The 24,759-nt window shown below is 43.1% G+C and overlaps 2 protein-coding genes and 1 long non-coding RNA gene across 4 annotated transcripts; all 3 read right to left on the bottom strand.

Moving 5' to 3' along the window:
- Position 1: 1 nt before the first annotated feature.
- On the bottom strand, positions 2 to 6,935 carry LOC310802608. 2 transcript variants are annotated; one of them, XR_014554153.1, is made up of 4 exons: positions 6,788 to 6,935; positions 6,225 to 6,383; positions 625 to 786; positions 2 to 527 (listed from the first exon to the last, which is right to left on the bottom strand). It is a non-coding gene; the product is annotated as an uncharacterized lncRNA (long non-coding RNA). The 2 variants fall into 2 exon arrangements; XR_014554154.1 differs by having other exon boundaries at positions 6,225 to 6,935.
- A 7,279-nt stretch (positions 6,936 to 14,214) lies between these two features.
- On the bottom strand, positions 14,215 to 20,573 carry LOC310802210 (uncharacterized protein). Its single transcript, XM_083666503.1, has 8 exons — positions 20,391 to 20,573; positions 17,573 to 19,802; positions 17,276 to 17,369; positions 16,517 to 16,697; positions 15,131 to 15,214; positions 14,737 to 14,807; positions 14,467 to 14,602; positions 14,215 to 14,354 (listed from the first exon to the last, which is right to left on the bottom strand). Exons 1-8 carry the CDS (start codon positions 20,463 to 20,465, stop codon positions 14,331 to 14,333), a joined length of 2,895 nt encoding a protein of 964 aa, XP_083522629.1. The 5' UTR covers positions 20,466 to 20,573; the 3' UTR covers positions 14,215 to 14,330.
- A 749-nt stretch (positions 20,574 to 21,322) lies between these two features.
- Positions 21,323 to 24,564, bottom strand: slc35b4 (solute carrier family 35 member B4). Its single transcript, XM_083666640.1, has 10 exons — positions 24,333 to 24,564; positions 23,972 to 24,085; positions 23,745 to 23,847; positions 23,588 to 23,637; positions 23,233 to 23,314; positions 23,035 to 23,095; positions 22,706 to 22,818; positions 22,457 to 22,532; positions 22,188 to 22,263; positions 21,323 to 22,044 (listed from the first exon to the last, which is right to left on the bottom strand). The coding sequence occupies exons 1-10, from the start codon at positions 24,407 to 24,409 to the stop codon at positions 21,795 to 21,797; spliced, it is 1,002 nt and encodes a 333-aa protein (XP_083522766.1). The 5' UTR covers positions 24,410 to 24,564; the 3' UTR covers positions 21,323 to 21,794.
- Positions 24,565 to 24,759: the final 195 nt, after the last annotated feature.

A 24,759-nucleotide genomic window follows, 5' to 3' on the forward strand; every position in this document is an offset into this window, starting at 1 on the left:
CAAGATTTAATGCAATCCCGTAACATGACATCACATAAAAGCATATGATGATAGCTGTATGACATAATAAGACAAGCCTAGCAGAGAACTTATAAAAGTGTTGTAATAAAATGTAAGCACTCATACTCCAAGGCTATCAGACAAAAGGACACAAATTAGATATATGAGATTAGAGAGAACATGCAGTACTTGTTATAACTGTGGGTGCATTTCTCATTTGAATTCAAGGACATTTTCTTTTTTAGAAACAAAGAAGAATGTAGATAAAATAACTGCAAACAGATTTGCACAGAACAAAGATGTTTTCCTATGAATATTACATAATAATGCCTGCCTGTTATACTACATATAACAAGAATGTACCCTCAACTCGTACAACGTACAATATTCAGTGACGTATTAATCAATGCCAAAGAATGACAGCACATGAAATGTGAAATATATACATTATGTAATTTCTGGAGTAGCTCTCATGTTCATTTCTGCCTCATTAATTGGCTCGAACAGGCAATCTCTGCATGCTCCATCTAGAACAAACAAAGAAAGGACACGTTGGCCCTTTCGTAAACATTTAAATGTTGCTTCTTGTGTTGTTGCAATACCACAACATGGGAATAACTTCACCTGAAGCATTTTGTCACATGCAGTTTGATCATCCCCTGACCCTTGGGCCATATGCCTGTCATCAGTCAGGTAGTGAGTGACGGGCTCCTTGGACCCTGGTCCTGTCCTTCATGTGTGATCATCACCCCAATAAGGCCATCCATTCCGCTTTAATCAGGGTACCTGTCCGTCAGATGAATTATGTGCTCTGACATGACTGAAGGGGTGTCTTTATAATGTCATATAGGACAGGGGGTGCATAGTTATCAACAAAGTACCATAGGAAAGGACATGTAAATCCATGCTTATGCTTTACATCATATGATTTTATGAGGAGCTGTTAAAGATAAGTCATTAAATGTGTTGAGGCACATGTTTATGATCACCTCACAAAGAAGGAAAATGGATAAATAGAGGAGTCATACACACTGATAGAATGTTGAAGACATGTATTCCACTTTTCATAGAGGTCATACAAAAAGTAATCATAACAAGATTTCTACAGTACAGAAAGTGCTTAATTCCAAATAATTTGATCTCACTACATATAAATGGGTGTGGCACCCACCTTATACATAAGCACATAACATTCTAGTGCTAGTGCGAATGTTCCTCAATGTTCCGAATGAGTGGCGTTTCCAATGGTTGCTGAGGGGTTGGAATTGAGTGGCAGAGGATTGATCCCCTGTCATTATAACCGATTTCAAATGGTGCTAGAAAGCCTTGAGTGCTCTGAGCTCCAGGAGAAATCAGTGATCTTTTCTTAGGGGTGGTAAAGAAAGTGAGAGGGAAAAGGAGGGCGGCAGGGGAGATGTCCCAAGATTGAGAGTGCATTGGCTTTTGACTTGACCTTTCATGATCTGTAAGACTACTTGGACATGGTGGAAAACATGGTATCCATTGACTAGGAAACGTAGTATGCATGTGCAACTTTCATGGGGGCCAAATAGTTGTGCTTGAATATTAAAATGTAAAGGAAATGTATATGAAACAATGAATCAAGGGACTGATTCGAATCTAACAAGCGTCAAAAGGCAAGGGGAGAAATAAACCAGAGAGTGGGTGAGAGAGAATGGAAACAGTGGCTCTAAGTGTGTATATTAAGAAGCAGCAGGAAAACACACAGACCTCTGTATACTTCTTGAGGACACTAGGACTACACATTACAATGGAAAAACGCCTCATATTTCATTAACGTCATGCAACATTTGTAATTACTGCGCGGTCTGTTTCCATGAGCTGTTATCCCACCTCCCAGAACACTGATTTCATATGGTGCTAGACACTGAGAACACACATCTAAACCACCATGTGAAACCAGCTTCTGGGGGAAGTTACACAGAGTCAGCTGCTGTTTGAATACTGGCTGGCATGGTTGGTAGTCATAGTTAGGACACTCTTGAGTAGACTTGATCAACTTCTCTTTGTTCTGTCGGGAGACCATTTTAGTAGTTTTGGTGCACAAGGTTTAAAGAACAGAAATGTGTCGGCTCTGGCTATGACCTTGTTGATTAGTGACAGCAAGGAGGTCGTAGGTCACTGTGGTCACGAGCTGAAGAGAAGCTATCCTGTCTCTCATTTCACTTAATCTCCCATTCTTAAAATGAACAGCAGAGGGCATGGTCACATTTATACAGCAGTAATGACAGGACTTCTGCTAGCTTGCACCCTGGCAATACAGGGGGCAGTATTTTCCAAGATACACATTTTAGAGTGCAATTCTCTTTAACAAGAGAGATGATGACCAGTACAGTCGGGTGGCAGAGTCAGCAAAACTGTCAGGAAACCCCTGGGTGGCTCAGAGGACTCAGAGACAACTCTGTCTGGGTCAGTTCTCAACTCTACACCCTTCTCTCCTCACCCAGAATGGATCAAGGTCTTTTTAAGAAAATATAAGATCAGATCTCAGAAATCACAAAAAGGCATATGACTATGAGTAAAAGGGGTGTGAGGTGGCAAAAGTGACTGGGTGTGACTGTTGGGGTATCCCGGAGTAAAGATGGTGTTATAGAGGGCAGAGTAAGTAGGATGAACAGGGTTCACACAGAAGAGCTGTGATGAACTGGTTGTCCTCCCTGTGACAGGGGAGTATTAATCACTGTCTCAAAAGGACAATCCTTCAATTGACAGCAGAGAGACCACAAGGTTAAACAAAACACCACTGCTTTATTAATATTACTCATCTCTAGGAGATCAACACATGGATAACAAGAGAGACAGATGGACATGAGATGGGAGAGAAAGGATGAGAGAGGACAAATGAGAGACGGGCAGAGAAAAAAGAAAGAGTAAGTCTGTGAGAAAGAGATGAGTGATGTGTGTGTGTGTGTGTGTGTTTCATTGAAAGCATGTACAGTATAAGGACTCAGTTGTAAGTGTTTACCCTGCAGAGATTATGAGTCATGTTGGTATCACATCGTCCTGGGTGCCTTGGTCATTTGGCATGGAGGGCCGACAGAGGTGTCATGGTACATTCATTCACACACAGTCCATGTCCCCTAAAGAGCTCCATGTGCCAAACCTGCTCCTCAGCTACACGAGGACTCATCCAACTTACAAGAAAGGAAATGTTTCTCTGTTCTCTACTACATCACTCAACGCGTCCTCAAGAAATGACTAACAAATACTGACTGGGCTCTGAGAGTGGCAGTTCAGAGGGATGATCATTGGCTAGTCGCTGAAGACATTAGGAAGTGATGTGTTTTGAGTCACAAATGTTTTACTCATCACCACACTCAAAATATCCTGGAAGCCATGGACCTGTTCCCAAAAGCAGGAAACTTGGATCATAATATTTAAACTTCAATATAGGTTGTTGGGACTGGGTGTGTCTAGCAGTAAATGACAGCAACTGTCTTTCTTTATGAACTCGAAAATATTAAGTAATTTCTGGATATTTAGGAGAGTATTGATCTCACTTTCTGGAACAGCCACCAGAGCTTGGTCTGACTGTATCCTATAACTGATAAAGAGCAAGTCAAAATAGCTCATCACTTGGCCATGATGAGGCATGGCAAGCACTGTCCACAGATGAGGATATTATGGTGAAGTGTTATCTCTGTGTTTGAGAGGACAGAGCATTGTCTGTGTGGGCTGTATCATAGTTCATTTTGACGTTAATGTGGCTTGGTGTGCAGCTCCAGGTTCATGTCTGAGTTAATGTTCCTTAGCATGCCGCAGTGAGTTCATGCTTGGGGCATACAGAGCAATTATCCTTTATAGCAGTAGCTATAGCCCTATAGATATGCTTATGGGCCCGAGTGTGTGTGTACAATATGTGTGCCCCAGTAAGTGTATGTGTTTGAGGGTGGATGAGAGAGAGAGAATCTGCTGATGGCGTATTCCAGAGATAGCTGCTCCAGAGAATAGGTCTGATGTTTATCATGCCATGAGCTAGAGAGATTATACAACACAGCATGCACACAAACACTCCCCTTACAGACACACACACACACACACACACACACACACACACACACACACACACACACACACACACACACACACACACACACACACACACACACACACACACACACACACACACTCACAACAGAGAGATGTTTCTGATATAGGCAAGTTGTTGAATGTAATGGAGGATGGAGGGAAGGAACTGATAAGTAACTTGCTTTACTCTATTTGTTGGATGTAAAACCAAAAAAGCTCTATAAGGAAAGAGAATGTGCGTCGACCACGCCCTGTGACTAATACGCCTAAGACGCTACCTGGATGTCTCCTTCCCACAGTATTCTATTGGCAGTTACTCAAATAAACTGAGTACACACTATTATCCAAATAATTCCAAAATGATTAAAAAAAAAAAATTGTTAGTCTGACTGTCTGAGTGAAACCTTCTACTCTTCCTTACACCCAATTGAAATGTACATAAAAGCTTTACCTTTCAATTTGGAAAACCATCTCTTCTTCCTCTTCCTCTCATTAGATATGCAGAGACATGTCAGCACAATCCCCTGGCACTACCTCCTTTAGGAACCGTACTGTGTTGGTAGAGTGTCTAAGGATCCTGTTCTGTACAGAAACCCAGTAAGAGTCTGGGCAGTGGGCCAGGGGGAGAAACCCATCCCATCTCTCTTAACCAGGACATTGAAATATACTCCGTCCAGCTATACAGCTACGCCTTTGCCCCCATCAATGTCAACACTTGAGCTGAGATGTGAAAGCAGAGAGCACCATGGCAACGACTCCAGTCTACTGAGAAAAAAAGCAATCACAGGCTATCATTGTGCTGGATCAGTCATCATAACCACATAAAGATTGCTTTTCCTTTTCAATGAACAGCTAGGAAGACAGGCTGTTCTGAAACGATGCACAGTATAACAGATTGCTCATAAAGGGTAATATAGAACATCACCACTATAGAATGTCTGGCATTATGAGATGCAAAAACATGCAAAATGCATACAGAAATGCACTTACTGTACACTGCTTGTACACAGTCTCATAAAAACGATAAAAATGCATCTCCCCGTCCTTGATGTACTGTACGGTAAGGGGGGGGGGGGGGGGTCTTCTATAAGTATACACTATAAGACTGCCAGTCAGTCGTTAATTAGGCTGAACCTTTGTCACCCCCGCTGTGGATCAGTGACTGCGCAGACAGAGGACTCCACAGACAGGAGTGAAGTGACAGAATGAGGCTTGCAGGAAGTGCAGTAGCTATATATACATACCCAATGTAGGACAGGATCCAGGTGTGGACACCTGGCTCTTCCATAGGACACATAAATATGAGAGAGAGAGAGAAAGAAAGAAACCAAGACTGAAAGTGAAACACACATAAACACACCCTCACATACATCTACACATTCTAGAAGAAAATACATTGGACCGCTGAGTATACTGATGACAGTTGAAAACATGACACCAAAGTAATCAATCCCACATCCCACAGGTGGTGAGAATCACACCTTGTGTGTTTGTTTTGACAATATGTGTGTATGTGTGTGTGTGTGTGTGTGTATGTGTGCATGTGAGATCATCCTTTAATGTCTTGAATGGATAATTTCTTCCAACCAGTTACTTTGTGGCACTGCTCCTGTGAAACATGTGGAAGGAGTGTACTGCCTCACCACACAGTGTCGAGAAACACAGATGTTTCTTGTCAGGGTTTCTGGTGTCTACAGTACATGACGAGTGTTTATGAAACCTCAAATGCACAGTGAGCAGGCTTGTCAGAACATGGCAGACTTGATTTACAGCCTCGTGGCGTAAGTGCTGGCTGTTAGCAAGCCACATTTCCTTAGGCCGACACGTACAGTAACTAAACAAACACTTATTTCCACTACCAACACAAACTAGATGAGCAGTGATATTAAACACTTTTAATCATTACAGTCAACCATCAATATATTGAATGCATCAAGCTGACAGAGCAGATGATATGTTAAAATGATTCATGCAGAACTGTATAAGCTAAAACATGACTTTTCAAATGAACCAACATGAATATACTGTACTTTCTACTAAGATAGCAGATATGTAAAGTAATTAATTCAGTCACATTAATAATAATTGATAATAAGATAGGAAAACACACATACATACAGACATAAGAGACATAATCAAACCACATACAATAACACTACAAACACACCACTAACCTGTTGAGAATCTCACTCTCCGAGCCACATGCTGAATCTCAGGCTCCTCTCTCCATGCCTGAGCCTCCTCCATGCCTACAGAACATTGTTGTGCTGTCCCACTGTGAGGAGATCTGCCCATTCAGCCCTTCTGTCAGTCCTAGTATTCTGCCCTTCTGTCTGTCTACCGAGAGAGTGTGGACAAGATGCTATGAACCATAAAGATGGAGTAACTGTACAGCCTCTGCCTTCCTCTCTCTCCCTCCTCTTTACGGTAAGTATGAGCAGGTCATCGATTGCTCAGGCACTCATTATTACACTGTGAGTCAACAGGCTCTGCCGCACTCTCTCTCTCTCTTACTCACTCACGCAAATTCAGGCGCGCAAACACACACACACACACACACACACACACACACACACACACACACACACACACCATATCTTAACCTCTCAAACATATAAGAGCAAGATCACACTCTCTCATTCTCACACACCCTTTTAGAATCACTTCTCTGATCCACCCACATACTGTGTGCAGCTCCAATATTCATCACAGGGTGGCATACTTGCTTGCTACTTACACTAAGTTTCACCATGTCAAACGTCCAGACCACACAGAATGGAAAATTCCCGGGAAGACGGAAGAGGATGAAATTGGATCCATGTGGTGACGGCAGGTGAGTAGGACCGACTCACAAGACAGGAATTCTGCTCCCGCATTCCACTCAAGTGACAGGAAACTGAAATGTGGGAGGACTGTCAAACACCAAAGGCACGGCAGTCTCATTCACACACACACACACACACACACACACACACACACACACACACACACACACACTCCCCTCACCCCTTCAGCTGCACGTGCGCCCCTCTACAGAGCCGTTCCTGTGATCTGAGTCAGCTAACCGCAGGATGAGTCGCATCCCTCCATCTCTGAGGCGTCAAAGCCATGGCTGCGTGGACTGAGTCAGAGTCACCCCTCACCCCATAACCCCTCACCCAGATCTGCTGCCACCTCTCATCCCCTCCACACAACCACACAACACCTAGCCAGAATGTGTTTCAGAGCACAGACACCTCTGCTCAATCATCAGTGACAGCCCATCAGCTTCCAGTGTTGGCATCCATCGCATGTGCACCTGCCGCTCCGTCCTCCCTCCCTCCCCTTCTGTCTGTGTGCTGCCGCAGCATTGTGAGGAATGCTCTATGGATGTCTACTGTCCCACAAAACCATCCCCACCCTGCTACCCAACATCCTGACCATCCCCACAATCCAAACCAGCTGCTGCTGCACCATCTGGAACCTAACTTTTTCGTACAGCCCTAAAGAGAATTTCTCTCCCTCACTCACACACACACACACACACACACACAGTTGCATTTCACTGTCAATTACGGCTGTATGCAATGTATGTGATGAATAATTTGATTTGATTATTCTTAGGGTAAACAGAGATGTACATCTCTATTCCATGGAAATCCTTCCTTGACAATGACACCCACTTGTGAGCTATTCAAGTCATTATTCTATCCATACCAATTAACTATCAATGTCCATTATGTTGAGGCATTCATGGACACCTCTATAAACCAACAGAGCAAAGGCAGAAAGCACTTGCAATCTGATCCCGTGTTTACCATCAGAGCACCGAGAACCAGGCGACACAAACACTGGCCTTATGTAAGAGTCCCCCCCCCCCCCCAATCACTAGCAGCGCAGAAAAGAGGGACTTATATAATAGCTAATTCAATACCCTTACCGAGGCACAAAGCCGCTGTGCTGTACTGTACAGCAGATTAACCACAATTTCACAGGTGCACTGTACATTCTACAAGTAATGATTGAAATTATTAAACAACAAGGCTCTGCAATAGCCCAATACTCTTCCTACCATTCTATTCAGCAGCTCCCAGATATACACTCACTGAGAACTTTATTAGGAACACTATACTAATACTGGGTAGGGCCTGCCTTTGCTCTCAAAACAGCCTCAATTCATCGTGGCATTGATTCCACAAGATGTTGGAAACATTCTTTTGAGACTCTGTTCCATGATGACATGATTGCATCACGCAATTCCTGCAGATTTTTCAGGTGCACTTTCAAGCTGTGAATCTCCTGTTCTACCACATCCCAAAGGTGTTCTATTGGATTCAGATCTGGTGACTGGGAAGGCCACTGAAGAACACTGAACTCATTGTCATGTTCATGAAACCAGTTTGAGATGACTTTTGCTTTGTGACATGGTGCAGTATCATGCTGGAAGTAGCCATTAGAAGATGGGTAAATTGTGGCCATGAAGGGATGCACATGGTCAGCAACAATACTCAAATAGGCTGTGGCATTCAAGCGATGATTGATTGGTATTAACGGGCCCAAAGTGTGCCAAGAAAACATTCCCCACACCATTACACCACCTCCACCATGAGAAGGTGTGCAGGTGTTCCTAATAAAGTGTTAAGTGATATATATATATTTGAATAGATTTATATAAAACAAGATCTGGACTCACCAGTCTTTTTACACCATCGACAACAAACAACAAGAGAATAAAAGATAATTGACTGCATTTGGATCCCAAACAACAGGTGTTCCTAATAAAGTGTTGGGTGAGTGTAGACAGTAGAGTGTATAACAGTGGCCAGACACCTCCTACAGTATGTAGATATAACATGAGCACTGGCGCAAGGATACGGTCCCCAGAGGATTGCTGTCGTTAAGTATATACTTGTTATGATAAGTTATGTTATGATATGATGTAATTATATATATAATGTATATATATATAAATATATATATATATATAATGGACTACAATACCCAACTATTGCATACATCCAACATGTCTATGGGTAAATTACAGTACATTCCTGAGACCTTATGTCTTCAAGTGAGCAATCAGGTTAGAATGAGGGGATTTCCTAAGAGTGGTGTGGCAGAGTAACACAACATGCTCCCGACATTTCCATACAAAGTATGGGTGTACAAAAACACAGTCACGTCAAACACACACACACACACACACACACACACATAAGATGGAACCCATACAAAACACACCAAACCACAGAGAAACATTGGTATTGTGCCAACAGCTTTCTCGTTGGTTAATGCAGTAGACTGAGTTTGAATTCAGACCACAATTTTGTTTTGTTTTACGTTCCCAGCCTGCTCTTAGGTGGGCCATGACAGGACGCCCATAAAGCTGCTATGGAGGTGTGTTTAAGACAGAACAGAGAGCACGCACACTCGTCCACTTCTTCTATTACAGTCATAACTACAGGTCCCCATAAGGTCAGATACTGCAAAACTCAATCATCCGTTTCAGAGAGGCACTGACTAGCCCTATTCATTATTTCAAGCCAATAAAATGGAAAGGTTGTACCGACAGGGGTCGAGAAGGAGAAAAAAAGGAGAGAATTAGCTGCTCTAAATGTATGAGTTGCTTGTCACTCACTTCCCCCTGCTCTTGATCTTACAAGTTATGATCTTACAAGTCTTATCAAGTTATGTGCAACAGTTCCTCTTTCCTATATATATAGGAGGACATGGTGGACTGATGATCAAATGAGATAAACACCATGATGCAAATACAGAACACTTGTAAACACACATGGCACAAGTATGCTGGTCTTGCCACATGTCACAATGCAAAAAATCTTGACTAGTGAGAATCGTCCGCAATGGTCATTAGCTTGGGTGTGCCTTTTTAGCATCTGCTTCAATCACTTTGTATTGTATGGTAAGGTATTGACCACCACCACCGCCATAAGGATGCAGTAGGGCAACTGTAAACCTCTCAGAATGTCTCAAGTCACACACTGAGACAAAGTGGTAGTTTTCTGAAACTCTTTGAGTTGACTCTCTCTACTTTTTAGTATAAATGATGGCCAAGGACAAAAAAAATGGGAGATTATGTCAATGTAACAGCCTAAGGTAGACCGATCAGTCAAACATACACAAGCACACATGTAGAAACTCTCCTACGCATACAGTAAGCAGACTGGCGAGACATGCCCTGCTGCCTGGCACAGAACACTGCCAAGACTTCCTCTCTGTAGGAAGCATGGCAAATGATCCGTCGATGAATGCAAATAGAACCAGTGAGTTTACAGCTTCTGATGGAGTGAATTGGAGAGGTGGTTCAGAGAAGAATCAACTTGATTCGGTCTTGTTGTTGGGCCTTTAGCCACCTTGACTTCAAACTGTACCAAAGACCTCTTAAATATAATATTCCATTGAGCTTAATGTACAAAACAAATGGCATAGCCTATGACTCATTTCACCATTCACCCTTGGCTAGCCTTGACCAAATGGCATGAGAGAAGAATGGTAGAAGAGGTCGAGCTTTTGGGGTAGGGGGGCCGCAGTCTCAGAGAGAGAGCGCCATCTACTGGTGACAGGGAGTGCTGCAGCCGAGATCCACATGTTGACTTGGAATCATTTTCCTGTACCAACTACTAGTGGAAACAGGAGGACACTCAATACAGCTTGACCAGTTGACTGTCACTGATATGAAGATTGATGGTGAGATTGGCAAGGGACCACATATATTTAGATTTGTTTTAGGTTCTACTCAAGGGGCAAAATAATTCACATACTTTGTTTCGGCTTGGCAGTTTTTTTGCTAGCCTGGCTAATAAGATACTATTAATGGGTTGGGTCAGGATGTTTCAACCTATAGTCTATGTATAGGCCAGGAGAAACCATGGTTTAGATTTGTTTAAATAGCCACTACTAACTTCAACTAACTTTAGCCACTGCTATCAAAAACAACAATGGCACTTATGGGGGCTCAAAAACATTGTTCAACATTTGTGGCCAAATCACCTCAAAGTAACTCATTGTTCTTTTGTTAGCGGTGGCTAACAAAAGCAGTTAGCTGAAGTTGGTAGTGGCTATTTAAACAACTCTGAACCATGGATTAATTTTCCTGGCCCATAGACTACTTTCAAGGTAAGGAACCATCTCACTATATGCTGAAAATCTATATGAAAAAAATCCTGAACCAACCCTTTAAGTCTCCTCCAATTCAGACAGAACATTGAAGTAAAAAGCCAGGCTGTTTGGAGTGATCATTTCTCATTTCATACACTGCTGAGATGCGTGCATCACATCGGGGGGATTCATGGGGCCTCTTCAGAAATGCCTGTTTGACAGTGTCATCAAACTCCTGACAGAGTCTTTAATCTTGGCCCTCTGTGGGCCTAAGCCATTTCTAATCTCCCCTCATGTCTGAGGAAATCCTTTGAGGATTGCAACAGCACTAGTCTGATATGAAGACATGTTTAATACCTTCTCATAAACCTCAGCTTGGGCTCTGACAGAGTTGAGTGGCTTCACCACAACATTATATAACCATCATCCATTGATACTAAAGAGGTAAACAGACTCACAGGAAATCAGGAAACAATGTTTGTAATTATGTGACATTCTTATTTTTGCCACAGTAAACTGCATGCATAATGATAGGGTAGATTACTTAACAGTACTATCGCTCTCCGTCTTCAAGCCACCTCTTTTTTTTTTCACTTGTAGTGTGTTCAGTGCCCTTCACATGTAAAGTATACCTACAGAGGCCTTATGTCAAGATGACATAATATGGTCAATGTTAGAGATAGAATCACATGAACACATGCTGGCTAGACTAAATGATAGAATTTCAAAAGAACCTGGGATCACTTCTTCTGTCATGTAACCACTGCTACTCTATGATTTAGTTGTCTTTTATTTATTTGTTGGTTTTGTTTTCTGTCTTTTTTTCTCCGTTAATTTGTGTTAATGCTGATCTGTGCTGTCTGTTTGTACTTAACGATGTTAAAAATAAAGACGACATAACATGACTCATAAAAACAGGCATCGGCTAAACAAACCAATGTTGAGATTTCTCTACATTAACTGTCATTGGTGACAAAACCAGTTAGACTTGTAAATCGTTCTGGCTTCTCAACATTGTCTTTAGTCTAAATGATAACTATGTTATAACCTTGTAATAAACATTTCACAATGGCTTATAAGAAGTCGTTCCTCCTCAAGAGCGCATTAAGTTTCTAAAGTGTTAACAGTTAAAAGTCATGGTATAAACACAACAATAAGAAATTGCAATCATTTGACATAAGTATAATGGCATCAAATAGGACAAAGACATTAGTGTTGAAATAGGAACCGAAACAACCTCCCGACACACTGAGAAGTGAAAATGATTATGACATAGCCTAGGCTACTCTTATTGATGTAACATCAAGGTAACATCAGTTTGTCATCATACCGATTCTATCTTCTCTTACAATAAGACATTACGTTTGATGTTTTTATACACATCAGTAGCCCTCAATTTTTATCTGCGCAACAAAATCTGGAATGCGGACATTGGGCAAAGCCCAAGTGTCAGAGAGCCATGTGGCAAAGGATAAAAACACCAACAAAACGTGACGCAGCGTGAATTCTCCAGTGAAACTGTAGTCTTCATTAACATCTAGGCTATAGACAGTTTTAAAGAATAGGATATAAAACGTTCATCACCAGTTTATAGGCTATCAATAAGAGACAATAGCCGACCAACCTGCTGAGTTATAGCCAATAAGCCACACTACAACGCAAATCAACAAGATGATGAGATCATTTCACTTACATAACTGAGATTCGTCTATAAGCTTCAAAAACACAAAAACAAACTTTCATGCGTTCCTCGACAGTGGAAATGTCGAGGCGTCAAAGCAGGTGTAGCCTCGCCTATGTCACAGCTGATGGGGCGGGCTGCGGAGAGCAAGTGGTGCGGTCCAGCGCAACCGCCCCACCTATACAGTTCAATGGGAGTGCATGGATGTGGGACGTTTCATGCGGAATGGTCCGGTCTTTTCACGGCTGGCGTACTACCGAATCTGGTGTTTCATAGCCAAATAATATGTCCGTCATGTGACAGAACGCGACTTTCATATAAAATATGCAATTTTAAAGGTACTTCCCATAGCCGAGTAGTACCTTCAGTAGGCCTACAGAGTCAGAACCGACATTCAACAGATTGGTCTACTCTGGTTATATTCTACTGTGTCTACTCCCATAGGCCCATTCAAAATGCATTACCACAGACCAAAATATATTAGCGCAGAGCGAAGTAGCCTATGCGATGTGAACATAAAATCATGACTCAATCAGAATGGGACAAAAGTGGTTACAAAAAATATATAAGTTGCCTTATGCCATACTTGATACTATGCTGTCAAACTCCATACGTAAAATAAGTTGTTTTATTGGGTACACGCCCACAAGAGGGCAGTAGGTTACTTTCCATCTCCAGAAAGTTCTGTAATTCACATCCACTATATAAAAATAAGGCTGACAGTGGTTTTACATATACATTTATTGAAATCACCATAATTCATTTTTACATCTTCTATCATGGTTCAAGAAAATAGGAGGATGAAATACAGGAGAAAAGCACCACATTTATCCAGGGATCGTCTGTGCAGACCAAGTCTCAGTTTCCACTCTTTAACAGGTGTAGTTAATATCACATCAAATTTGTAACAATTATATCTGTACACAAGAGTCTCTCACACGGGAAACATTTGTATTTTCATGGAGATTAAGGCATAGGTGCATATAAATTGAATAAACTAAATGATATAAAATATCTTCCACAACTTGCCCTATTTGAACTGCTGTAAATTACAAGTTCTTAATCCCTTTATTACCACTGATGGATATATGATACTTTAAGTCCAGTCAGGGAGCAGCAGACAAGTTCCATTTCCTATCATAGTGTAGTGGTAGTGTAGTAGCACTGTCCTTTTTTTGTACTAAACAACCAGAGGTGTGCTTCCTTTTGTCATAATCCAGACCTCATCCAGCCTGGGACATCAGCACCAGGTGAGATATGGCATCTGTCCTGGATTGGGCAAGACAAGGTCTCCTCATTCTAACTCGGACCATCCCTGTGTGTTGATGCAGATACCCTTTATGGGAGGAAAGGGAGGTACTCCGGAGTATCTCCAGCTGCAGAGGCCCTGGTCTCCGGAATGTTCAGCTTGGCTTTGGTAAGTGTGTCTGAATGATGAGGCCCTCCTCCTTCCCTTTGGTTTAACTGTAATGCTATTGGTGATAAACAATGCTTTCCTGAGTCAGCCCACAGTGCTCAACTTATTCTAGAAAAAGAGAGAAAGGGAGAGAAGAAATGGTTAAAATGTAGCTTACAATTTCAGAGACGGAGTGAAGATGGAGTGGGTGGGGAATGCTATAATGTATGATATGTGAGACCTGCTTGGCATTGTCCACACACTGCATGTAGAGGGAGGCGATGCCAGAGCAGGAGAGGGTCTGTCCTGTATTCTCCTTGTAGCACTTGAGAATCTGACTCTGCAGGTCCGCACACACTGGCTTTATCTCAACACGCCTGAGAGAGAGAGAGAGAGAGAGACTGAATGAGAGAGAGAAACACCATACCACACATACCATACCATATTCTGCCCAGCCAAAGAGCTAACACTGAAAGATTGGACCCCTACGGCCCAGAAAGATGGCACTTACGTGAAACGGGCATTCACATCCTCTGAGCCCTTCTTGAAGTTTTCAGTGGTGACTTTGTAGAACTGAGAACTCTGTGTAAACGAGGGGAACAGATGGGACATCAACACAGAACACTAATGTTCATATCATGTCAAGGGAATAGGTATGTATTTTGATAAAGACTGCCACATTCTCAATACCTTAACATGAGGTTAACCAAAGTGGCTTTAAACTAAAGTTACAAGACAGATTGGGTATTTCACTAGTCTAACTATTTCGTAAGGTTAAATAAGGTGGTGTCATTGCTAAGAGTTCAATGTAGTGTTAAATACAATGATGTGTTCATTAACAACACACTACAATGTGAATGAGTGATGGGGAATAACAATAACCAGAGGATGTATGTTTGCTTTACCTTCTCCTCAAGCTTGGCGACATGATCCCTGAAGAGAATGTCCTGCTTCTTCAACTCTTTGTCCTTCTCCTCCAGTTTATGGGCCTGAGGAGGACATACAAGACCTTTATATCTGTAACAGAGCAAACTGACCAATGAGCAGTTGGGCTGCTGGCACCCCAATATCACTTCCGCACTAACATATTATCGGTCTAATTCACATCTGCATATATGCATACACACATACATACACGCACATACCACATTGCATAATGAACATTATCAAAACAACTCCAAATCATATCAATGAGTAATTCATTTCAGTTCACTGAGCCTTGATATCAACATCAGTTTGTATAAGGTTATTCCACCTATCATTTGCTTATCTATTTAGACCCACCATGCGTCAGCCTATTTGCCATTTTCAGTGATGACACAAACTGCTATGGAGGACCTGTCATTCATTCGGTCATCATATTTTACCATTCAATTATTCAGTCTCTCCCATACATGACACAGCACCCTAATCATCTAGAACAGAGTGAATGAAAGTGAACAGGACAGCCTCTATGCATGCATGGAGGAGGAGCCCTCTCCTGTCTTACCTTCAGCTCCATCCACTGAAACGAGGCAGCAGAACAAGAGAGAAAGAAAGTTGAGAAATGGAAATCATATGATCTTCACAGGTTGACGAGGAAATTGAGACCTCCAAGATGGATTATCCCATTTCATGACAAAAGCAAACAACATTATTTTTGGGCTCTGAGCTTGACTTGAGAGCTCGATCCTGGTAGGAAGTCAGGAATCAGCTCTCAACAGACCAATGATCTCATTGTCCAATAATCTGGGTGAGCCATATGGGGCAGCCAAACTGATTGGGAACAGGGGGTAAGGAGCGGTGTCTCTGCCCGAGTTAAATCACTGAGCTCACCCTAACAGGAGCACCACATCTCATGGCAACAGGAGCAATACAGCATGCAGAACACATGTAGCCAAGCACTCATTACTACCACTGCCAATGCAACCAGACTGGGATTGAACCACACACAACTTTTGGTGGAGCAAAAGCAAGAACCAAATATTTTGACGACCACATAAAAGTGCAAAGACTTAATAACACTCATGACCAGAGATTAAAGGTTAAACATGCAACTTAAACTATTTCAAGGCCCAGCATAATCCTTTAGCGTGCTGAAGTCAATATAAAATCGGACAGGTAATTCTGAGGAACTTGGGAGTGATGTACAACTATTTTTTCTTAGTATTTCAGACAAAACATGTTTATAAACGCACATTGACAGACACAGAGAGACACAGACACAGATAGACACACACACACACACACACACACACACACACACACACACAGTAGGGCTTTGCGTCCCCCTTTCCAGTGAAGAGGCTTACGTAGAGCTGGGCCATGAGGCGTTCGTCCTCTGTGTTCATCCGTTCTCTCATGATAGCTTCTCTCATGGTCTCTCTGTACACCGCCTTCTCCGCCTCCAGAGTCTTCTTGACCTCCGCCTGGATCTGGACCTGTGCTATGGCCTCTGCCCGGGCTTTGGCTTGGGCCTTCACCTCCTCCAGCCTACACAGACACTCACAATAAGAGCCACACTAGAGATGGTCTATATTAAGGAGATAAGCCACTCCCTTGATTTACAATTGGTTTTGTGAGAGACGGGGAAGATGGCGCCAATCCCGCCAATCCCATAAGTGTCACTGACAGATGTCGTTGCTAGGACCAATCATGTCTTTCTAGCGCCGTTTTCCTGAGCAACACGAAAAAGACTAGAGCAGGAGGCTAGGAAAGCTAGGACAGAACCAAATAATGTGTCTTTTTAAGCCATTACAACTTTTTACGATCAAATGACCGCACAAAATGATTCTTTACACATCAGTGATACGAAAAACCGATAGGCTAATGTGTGTCATTTTGGTGTGAATTGAGTTTTTGTCTTGTCATAGTCAACCTGTCTAAATAAAACAGTGTTTGATATCATAAATAAGCACCTGAGAGGCATCGCCAATATGGCGGCTCTGTGGCCTCTTCCTTTGAAACAGGCTTTGGCCATACATGGACCCCCTGGCCACATAGGACCAAAACATAGGACACGCTGACTGGGAGGTTAATCTATTGATACACTGTTAGACTGGTCTCCTCACTGTTGGCAAAGTTCCAGCTGCTTCTGGCTGATCTCCTGTTCCAGGCCTTTCTGAAGCTCCTCTTTGATCATCCTCCTCAGCTCCTCCTCGCCCACTTTACCAGAAGACATTGACATTTCATATAAGAGGTAATTGCATGTATTGAAAGGCTAAAGTGTGTAAGTGATAAGGTAAAGCTAAGCTTGTGTATGCTGCATTCTGATTATGTTGGCCTATTATCTTTATGGCATTGGTGCATGACAACAATTTGTAATAGTTGCAGAATTCACAGAACATACACATCTGAAACAGACTGACCTGCTGTAGGTTGGGGTAACGGGATCACCATAGAAGCCACATCCTCAATAAGAGGAGGTAGAGCAGGGGCAATCATAGGCTCTACGGGTAGAGGGAGGGGAGGGGTGGCCATGGGCTCTACAGGGGGAAGGAGCGGATGGGTGGTCATGGGCTCTACAGGGGAAGGGAGGGGAGATGGAGCCATTGGTTCAGCAATGGTTGATTCTGTGGGTAGGGTCGCCAGCTCCATAGAGTGACATGGTGGAATAGGAAGTACAATAGGCTCCTCCATAATAGGTTCTAGTATAAGTGTTACAACTGGGGTAGGTGGGGGTGGAGCTACTGGTTCAACAGCTAAAGGCTCAATAGGTGGAAGAGTAAGTAGGGTAACCGGTTCAACAGGCATAGGTAGAACTATAGGTTCAGCAGGGGGAGGGACGACTGCAGGTTCGACGACGGGGGGAGGGACGACTGCAGGTTCGACGACGGGGGGAGGGACGACTGCAGGTTCGACGACGGGGGGAGGGACGACTGCAGGTTCGACGACGGGGGGAGGGACGACTACAGACTCGACAACCGGGGGAGGGACGACTACAGACTCGACAACCGGGGGAGGGACAACTACAGACTCGACAACCGGGGGAGGGACGACTACAGACTCGACAACCGGGGGAGGGACGACTACAGACTCGACGACGGGGGACTTGACAACGGGGGGAGGGACGACTACAGGTTCGACAACCGGGGGAGGGACGACTACAGACTCGACGACGGGGGGAGGGACGACTACAGACTCGACGACGGGGGACTCGACAACGGGGGGAGGGACGACTACAGGTTCGACAACGGGGGGAGGGACGACTACAAGTTTGACAACGGGGGACTCGACAACGGGGGGAGGGACGACTACAGACTCGACAACAGGGGACTTGACAACGGGGGGAGGGACGACTACAGGTTCGACAACGGGGGGAGGGACTACTACAGACTCAACAACGGGGGACTCGACAACGGGGGGAGGGACGACTACAGACTCGACAACGGGGGACTCGACAACGGGGGGAGGGACGACTACAGACTCGACAACAGGGGACTTGACAACGGGGGGAGGGACGACTACAGGTTCGACAACGGGGGGAGGGACTACTACAGACTCAACAACGGGGGGAGGGACTACTACAGACTCGACAACAGGGGACTTGACAACGGGGGGAGGGACGACTACAGGTTCGACAACGGGGGGAGGGACTACTACAGACTCAACAACGGGGGGAGGGACTACTACAGACTCGACAACAGGGGACTTGACAACAGGGGGAGGGACGACTACAGGTTCGACAACGGGGGGAGGAACGACTACAGGTTCGACAACTGGGGGAAGGACGCCTGCAGGTTCAATAACAAGGGAAGGGACGAAAACAGTTTCAATAACAGGGGGAGGGACATCTACAGACTCAACAACAGGGGGAGGTAGAACTACAGGTTCAACAACAGGGGGAGGTAGGACTACAGACTCAACAACAGGGGGAGGTAGGACTACAGACTCAACAACAGGGGGAGGTAGAACTACAGACTCAACAACAGGGGGAGGTAGGACTACAGACTCAACAGGGGGAGGGACAACTACAGACTCAACAGGGGGAGGGACAACTACAGACTTAACAACAGGGGGAGGTAGGACTACAGACTCAACAACAGGGGGAGGTAGGACTACAGACTCAACAACAGGGGGAGGGACAACTACAGACTCAACAACAGGGGGAGGTAGGACTACAGGTTCAACAACAGGGGGAGGTAGGACTACAGGTTCAACAACAGGGGAAGGGACAACTACAGACTCAACAACAGGAGGAGGGAGGACGACAGTTTCACATGGGGGAGGTGAAGGTTTGGGAAGGGTTATAGGTCCAACGGGTGGAGGGGAAGGCGTAGGTAGGATTGTAGGTTCCACAAGTGGAGGGGGAGGGGAATGAAATGTTACTGGGGGAGGTGGAGAGAACTTGACTGGTTCTACAGGGGGAGGGGGATGTGGGGAAGCAAGCTCTACTGACGGAGTTGGCAGTAAGGTGGGAATAAACGGGAGAGGCTGTGTCAGAAGGGGCACCAAATGTTCGATAGTGGGAGCTGGTGTAGTCATGGGGGCCACAGCTTCAGGTGAGACTGGGGGAGCATGTCCTCTGGGCTGAGGGTGATGACGGACGACCTTTGGAGCCGGAGACTCCCTCATCCGATTGATGACTTTGTCCGAAAGCTATCAACAAAAGAAGAAAAGGTTTCCCACACAAACAACCATCTGGCAGTAGTTGGATTGTTAATCTGGAGGTGTCATTTTGTGGTAGACGATTTCTTGACTCCACTTATCACATAACAACTGATATTCTGCCATCTAAATCCACTAGGACAGACCGTTATGGTGCTGACATGATCACTGAGTGGTGTGCAGCCATATGCTGAGGCATTTTTTTAAATGAAGTAGGCTAAAGGTCTTATCAAGTATGTTCAATAGCTATATTTAGCTTGTGCTCTAAAAAGAACCATTCGTTTAAACAGGGGCAGTGGTAATAGCAACATTCCTTTAACTGTAAAACTGGTGTATGACAATTTATCTTGCAAAGTAAAAACAAATCAAATGTTATCGTTTACACACCGATTTTATCTGATGATGTTGGTAATATTTACTAATATTTCCTTTGGCAATAATAGAGAACTGAAACTTATAAATAAAGGGAAATCATGATATATCATGTGTTCATCGATACAATCGATCATTCAGCGATACATAAGCGACTTAAAAATGTTGCAATTCAGTACCAAACTTTGTATCCAGTTACTCACTCACCCTTATGCCCTTCACAAAATGAACGCTGTCGTTTTCGTCTTCGAACGAGTGACTCGAGCTGCTGTTGCCCCCCATTCCTACGGTACAGTCTCTAAAATGTTAATATCAGATTTGTGGTTTTCATGGAAAGTATAAGTCTAAACATGGGCCTTGGACCGACAGCACACAACCCAGTGGGTTCTCCAAACACACCAACCACAAGAGTCTGCCCTTCCCACTTATGAGTTGTCTATAATAGTAATTTCCATTGGGTGAGAAAAGAAGCCTTCTACAACACGACTCATGATTGGTCTTCATTCTCATGGGAGCTGTGATGTAAAATGTACATTGTGTCCCTCGTTTTTCTTGTTCTCAGAGAGACAGTTTACACACCGCTAAAGAGGCTGCGCACCACTAAAACCATGTTTTTCAGCTTTTCATTTGTAATTAATTTGTAAACATTTATAAAAAAATAAAATAAAAAAACTTCACTTTGTCAATATGAGGCAATCTGGGTAGATCAGTGACAATCTTTTCTTTTTATTTTAAATTGTCTACTATTGTCTACCACAATAGTCCACCCCCACACTGCATGATCGCCTACACTGGTCATTGGATCCCTGCGCAATGCTGTCTTAACAGGTTTAAATGGGCTATACAATGATCCCGCCATGTATTTCTTTTTACGTTTCATATTATCCACTATTGCCAGCGACCCTAATCAAGTCTACAATAGGCTACTGTTACAGTCCTGACGGCGTGTACAGATAGGAAAGAGCTATGGACTCTTGCATGTATGGTTGCATGTAGGCAACTGTAAGACTACACTAAATGGGAGGAAATTATGGTTATGACAACGCCTACTAAAACACTAATTTGATCATAACGTGACCAGTGTTCCATACATTGATTGCCTCCACAGAGGATGCAAATATATGGATACAATATGTGGATATATGTTTTTATTCCAGTACATGATGCAATGATTGGCTCATCTTTATGACAGTTAGTTGCTGCCAAACATTTTGAACAAACATCCTGAGAAAGTCTATTCCTAATTTTACATCACATGTTATCAACCCTCAAGTCAACATAGGCCCTCATAATCAGTAAACACCTAAATAACAGTTAATCAAACAAACTACGTTACTACATTATCAAGCCTTGACAATAAGATGGAAAACACAGAAGGCAACAGGTACATAAAATAGAGAGAAAAAAACAGGCTCCAGGGTGTAAAAGCACACCCACACAAACACAGTCCAGTACACACACACACACACACACACACACACACACACACACACACACACACACACACACACACACACACACACACACACACACACACACACACACACACACACACACACACACACACCATCTTAATGGCACTTGCTGAATGACATGTTGGTGATACATGTGTCACTCTGTCTTCTTTTCTTTCAGGTCTTGGCCATGCAAAGCAGTGTGGACGCTGGTCCACACCTCTGTGTAGAGCAGAGTGCCCAGGAACACCACAGCCGTGCCCACCCAGTGCCAGGCTGTGAAGGGGTTATTGAAGTACAGGATGGAGATGATGAGGCTGATGAACTTCCTTAGAGTCACCACCAGTGTCACAGTGAGTGAGGTGCACTGTGTCGTCAGGATGAACACACCACGGATACACACGTATCTGAGGAAGTAGGTGAAGGGCTGCAACAGGATAACATCTCTTACCTGCTTCAAATACATCTAAAAGATATTACAAGTCAGTCATCTCTCTCTCTCTCTCTGCCCATTTGTCTTATCTTTACTGTGACAGTATTGTAAGGATACTGTGTGATGACGTTCATCAGCAGGTATAGCCACATCACTGGCACAGCCTGTCCAATCACAGGGACCTCTACAGGAACTGAAAGAAAAATCAATTTACAGTACAACTCTGAGGACAACTTCAATTTAACCTCCTCACTTCCCCCCAGTACAGAATGTACAGTAATCTACCTATTCAAATGAAGTTCATGGTGGCCTTTCACTGCATAGCCTTTGTATATATCAAATAACATGAAATAAAGACGTAATACATAGGACGGTGTTGAACTCACTGCTCTGACTGAAGAGCACACAGTGGTTGTAGATGTCTGTAGACAGAAGAAGGAACCCAGGGAGGGGCAGGCAGTGCTGAGAAGGCAAATTGGAAACATTTTTAAAAACATTGCTCAACTAGCAAAGAAATATCGCAATTAATGCAACACTGAAAATGCAGCAACAGTGTATGTGTAAAGGTAAATCTAAGTGCATGGTGGCATAATTAACTCACAAAGTCTGTGTCTTATGATTTGGGGGGCACTCACATTGTAGAAGAGAGCCTCCTTGGAGTGCTGTTTGCCATACTGTTTATACAATGTCTCTTGGAAAATGCCCATTCTTGCAGACATGACGAGAGCAAACGTTAACATAGCAATTCCTGAGAGAGAGAGAGAGAGAGAGAGTTGAGTTACTAATATAGTAAATAAGTCAATAGTGTATAATTGGCACTGGTCCAGGAGCCATTGCTCAACTACTGCAGGTTAAGGTCTCATTATCAAAATGCAAGTCATTCTGGAACACACCTGCTGAACAGGCGTGGTTATGTAAATATTGAATCATTCTTCTAAACAAAACAGTCCATGGCAAAACGTACCCAAAAGCCAACGCATGAAGGCATAGACACTGTCCTCCTCTGAGCCTTCATTCTCTACGTTCTGCAGAAGGGAAAACAGGAGTCACTAAATTCAATTACCTGTCCAATTAAATGCTGTACTGCATACAGGGCACAAAGTATGAATGGAAAATTGTTTAAAAAAAAAAAAAAAAAAAAGCACGTTTATGGACTGCTCACCACTTGTTTAGCAGACATGATGGTGCAAGTGAAGATGCCCAGGGACACCAATGCAATGGAGAGATATTTACTATTTGAATACCTGCAGGGAAAAGATGCAATCTAGATCTCAGAACAACCCTATTGGACTGGTGTGAATAAGACATCATACACACTCTGTAACACAGTTACAACAGAGGTTTACTGAGCATGCAAATAGTACCTAAAGCAGCAATGCATTCCGCTGATGTCATACTTTACTTGTATTAACAATATTTTTAGCAACATTTAGGCTAGTTTCCAATGTGTTAACAGAGCAAAGGTTTGTGAAGGGTTAAAAAAGATTGCCATATCAAGAAAGAGAATGCAGGGATACCTTTTCTTCAGAATTATAACTCCCAGGACCATGTTAGCTATTAACGAACCCTGTAAAGATAAGCACACAAGGTATTAGTCAACCAAGGGTGACGATGTTGGTAAAGGGTAGGGTGAATGCATATGGTAAACATAAGCAAAAATATAACAGCACTCACAGATCTGAAGATCATGTGCAGGGGCATAGAAATGTTGAAGTTGAGGGCATAGTTGTTGATCACGCTGACAGTGAAGAACATGGTCACCATGATGACATAGTTGCTAGAAGAAAAAAAAGAGATTGAATGAATAGGTTTAATAAAAACTAAAACAGTAGGATACTTCTCATGCTGCTATCTCTAGAAAGCATGCTTAACGATTCTATGAATAAAGCAAATTCTCCTACCTCAGAGGGATGGCTGGTCTCTTTCTTCCAAAGTTTGTCTCGAAGATGAACCCCTCCAGAGCAATGAACGCAAATTGAGCGAAGGTCACAATGTTCCCGCATCCTGGATACTCTCTGAAGTAGCAGATGTAATTATGTCATAACCATCGTTACAAACCTGTCAAAATATAAATTAATCTTATCCCAAACATTGGTTACTGCAGCTCTATCTGTTATTAATCCGATTATGGTCTAGGCATTACAGAAATCAGATCAGCATAATAATCAATTGAATGAGGAAGGTGAAACATACTAAAGACCTTTCAAATTTATGTAACCATGTTTTTAGTTGACCAATATTTGATAAGTTGACTGCACTGACCTTACAAGTAGTTCCAGAAACACAACATTGCTACAGCACCCAATAAAAACAAGAACTATTGCAAAAATGGTATTCATGTTTGCAATTTATCGGCAAAAAGATTGGCATAAAATGTTACTTATTTAAACATATTTCTAACGAGGTCATTCTAATCATCACCGCAGCTCTTCTGCTCTTATAATAAAGTAAATCTGTAGCAATTTCAGACTGCTCTCTTGAACAGAACACCTCTCCCGGCTCCACTCTTCCGGATTGCGTACACATGGGGGTTGTAGTTCATATTTCACTTTCTCACAGGGAACCACATTTCCTATATGCTCAGATAAATTATAAGATTTTATGACAACTTCAGTGAATCCTAGGAAAAAAGACAAGCGGGTGTTATATATTACAAATAGATACAAATAAACACACACAAAATAATGCG

The sequence above is a fragment of the Argentina silus genome (assembly GCF_951799395.1).
Source record: "Argentina silus genome assembly, chromosome: 3".
In the NCBI taxonomy this organism is placed as follows: Eukaryota; Metazoa; Chordata; class Actinopteri; order Argentiniformes; family Argentinidae; genus Argentina; species Argentina silus.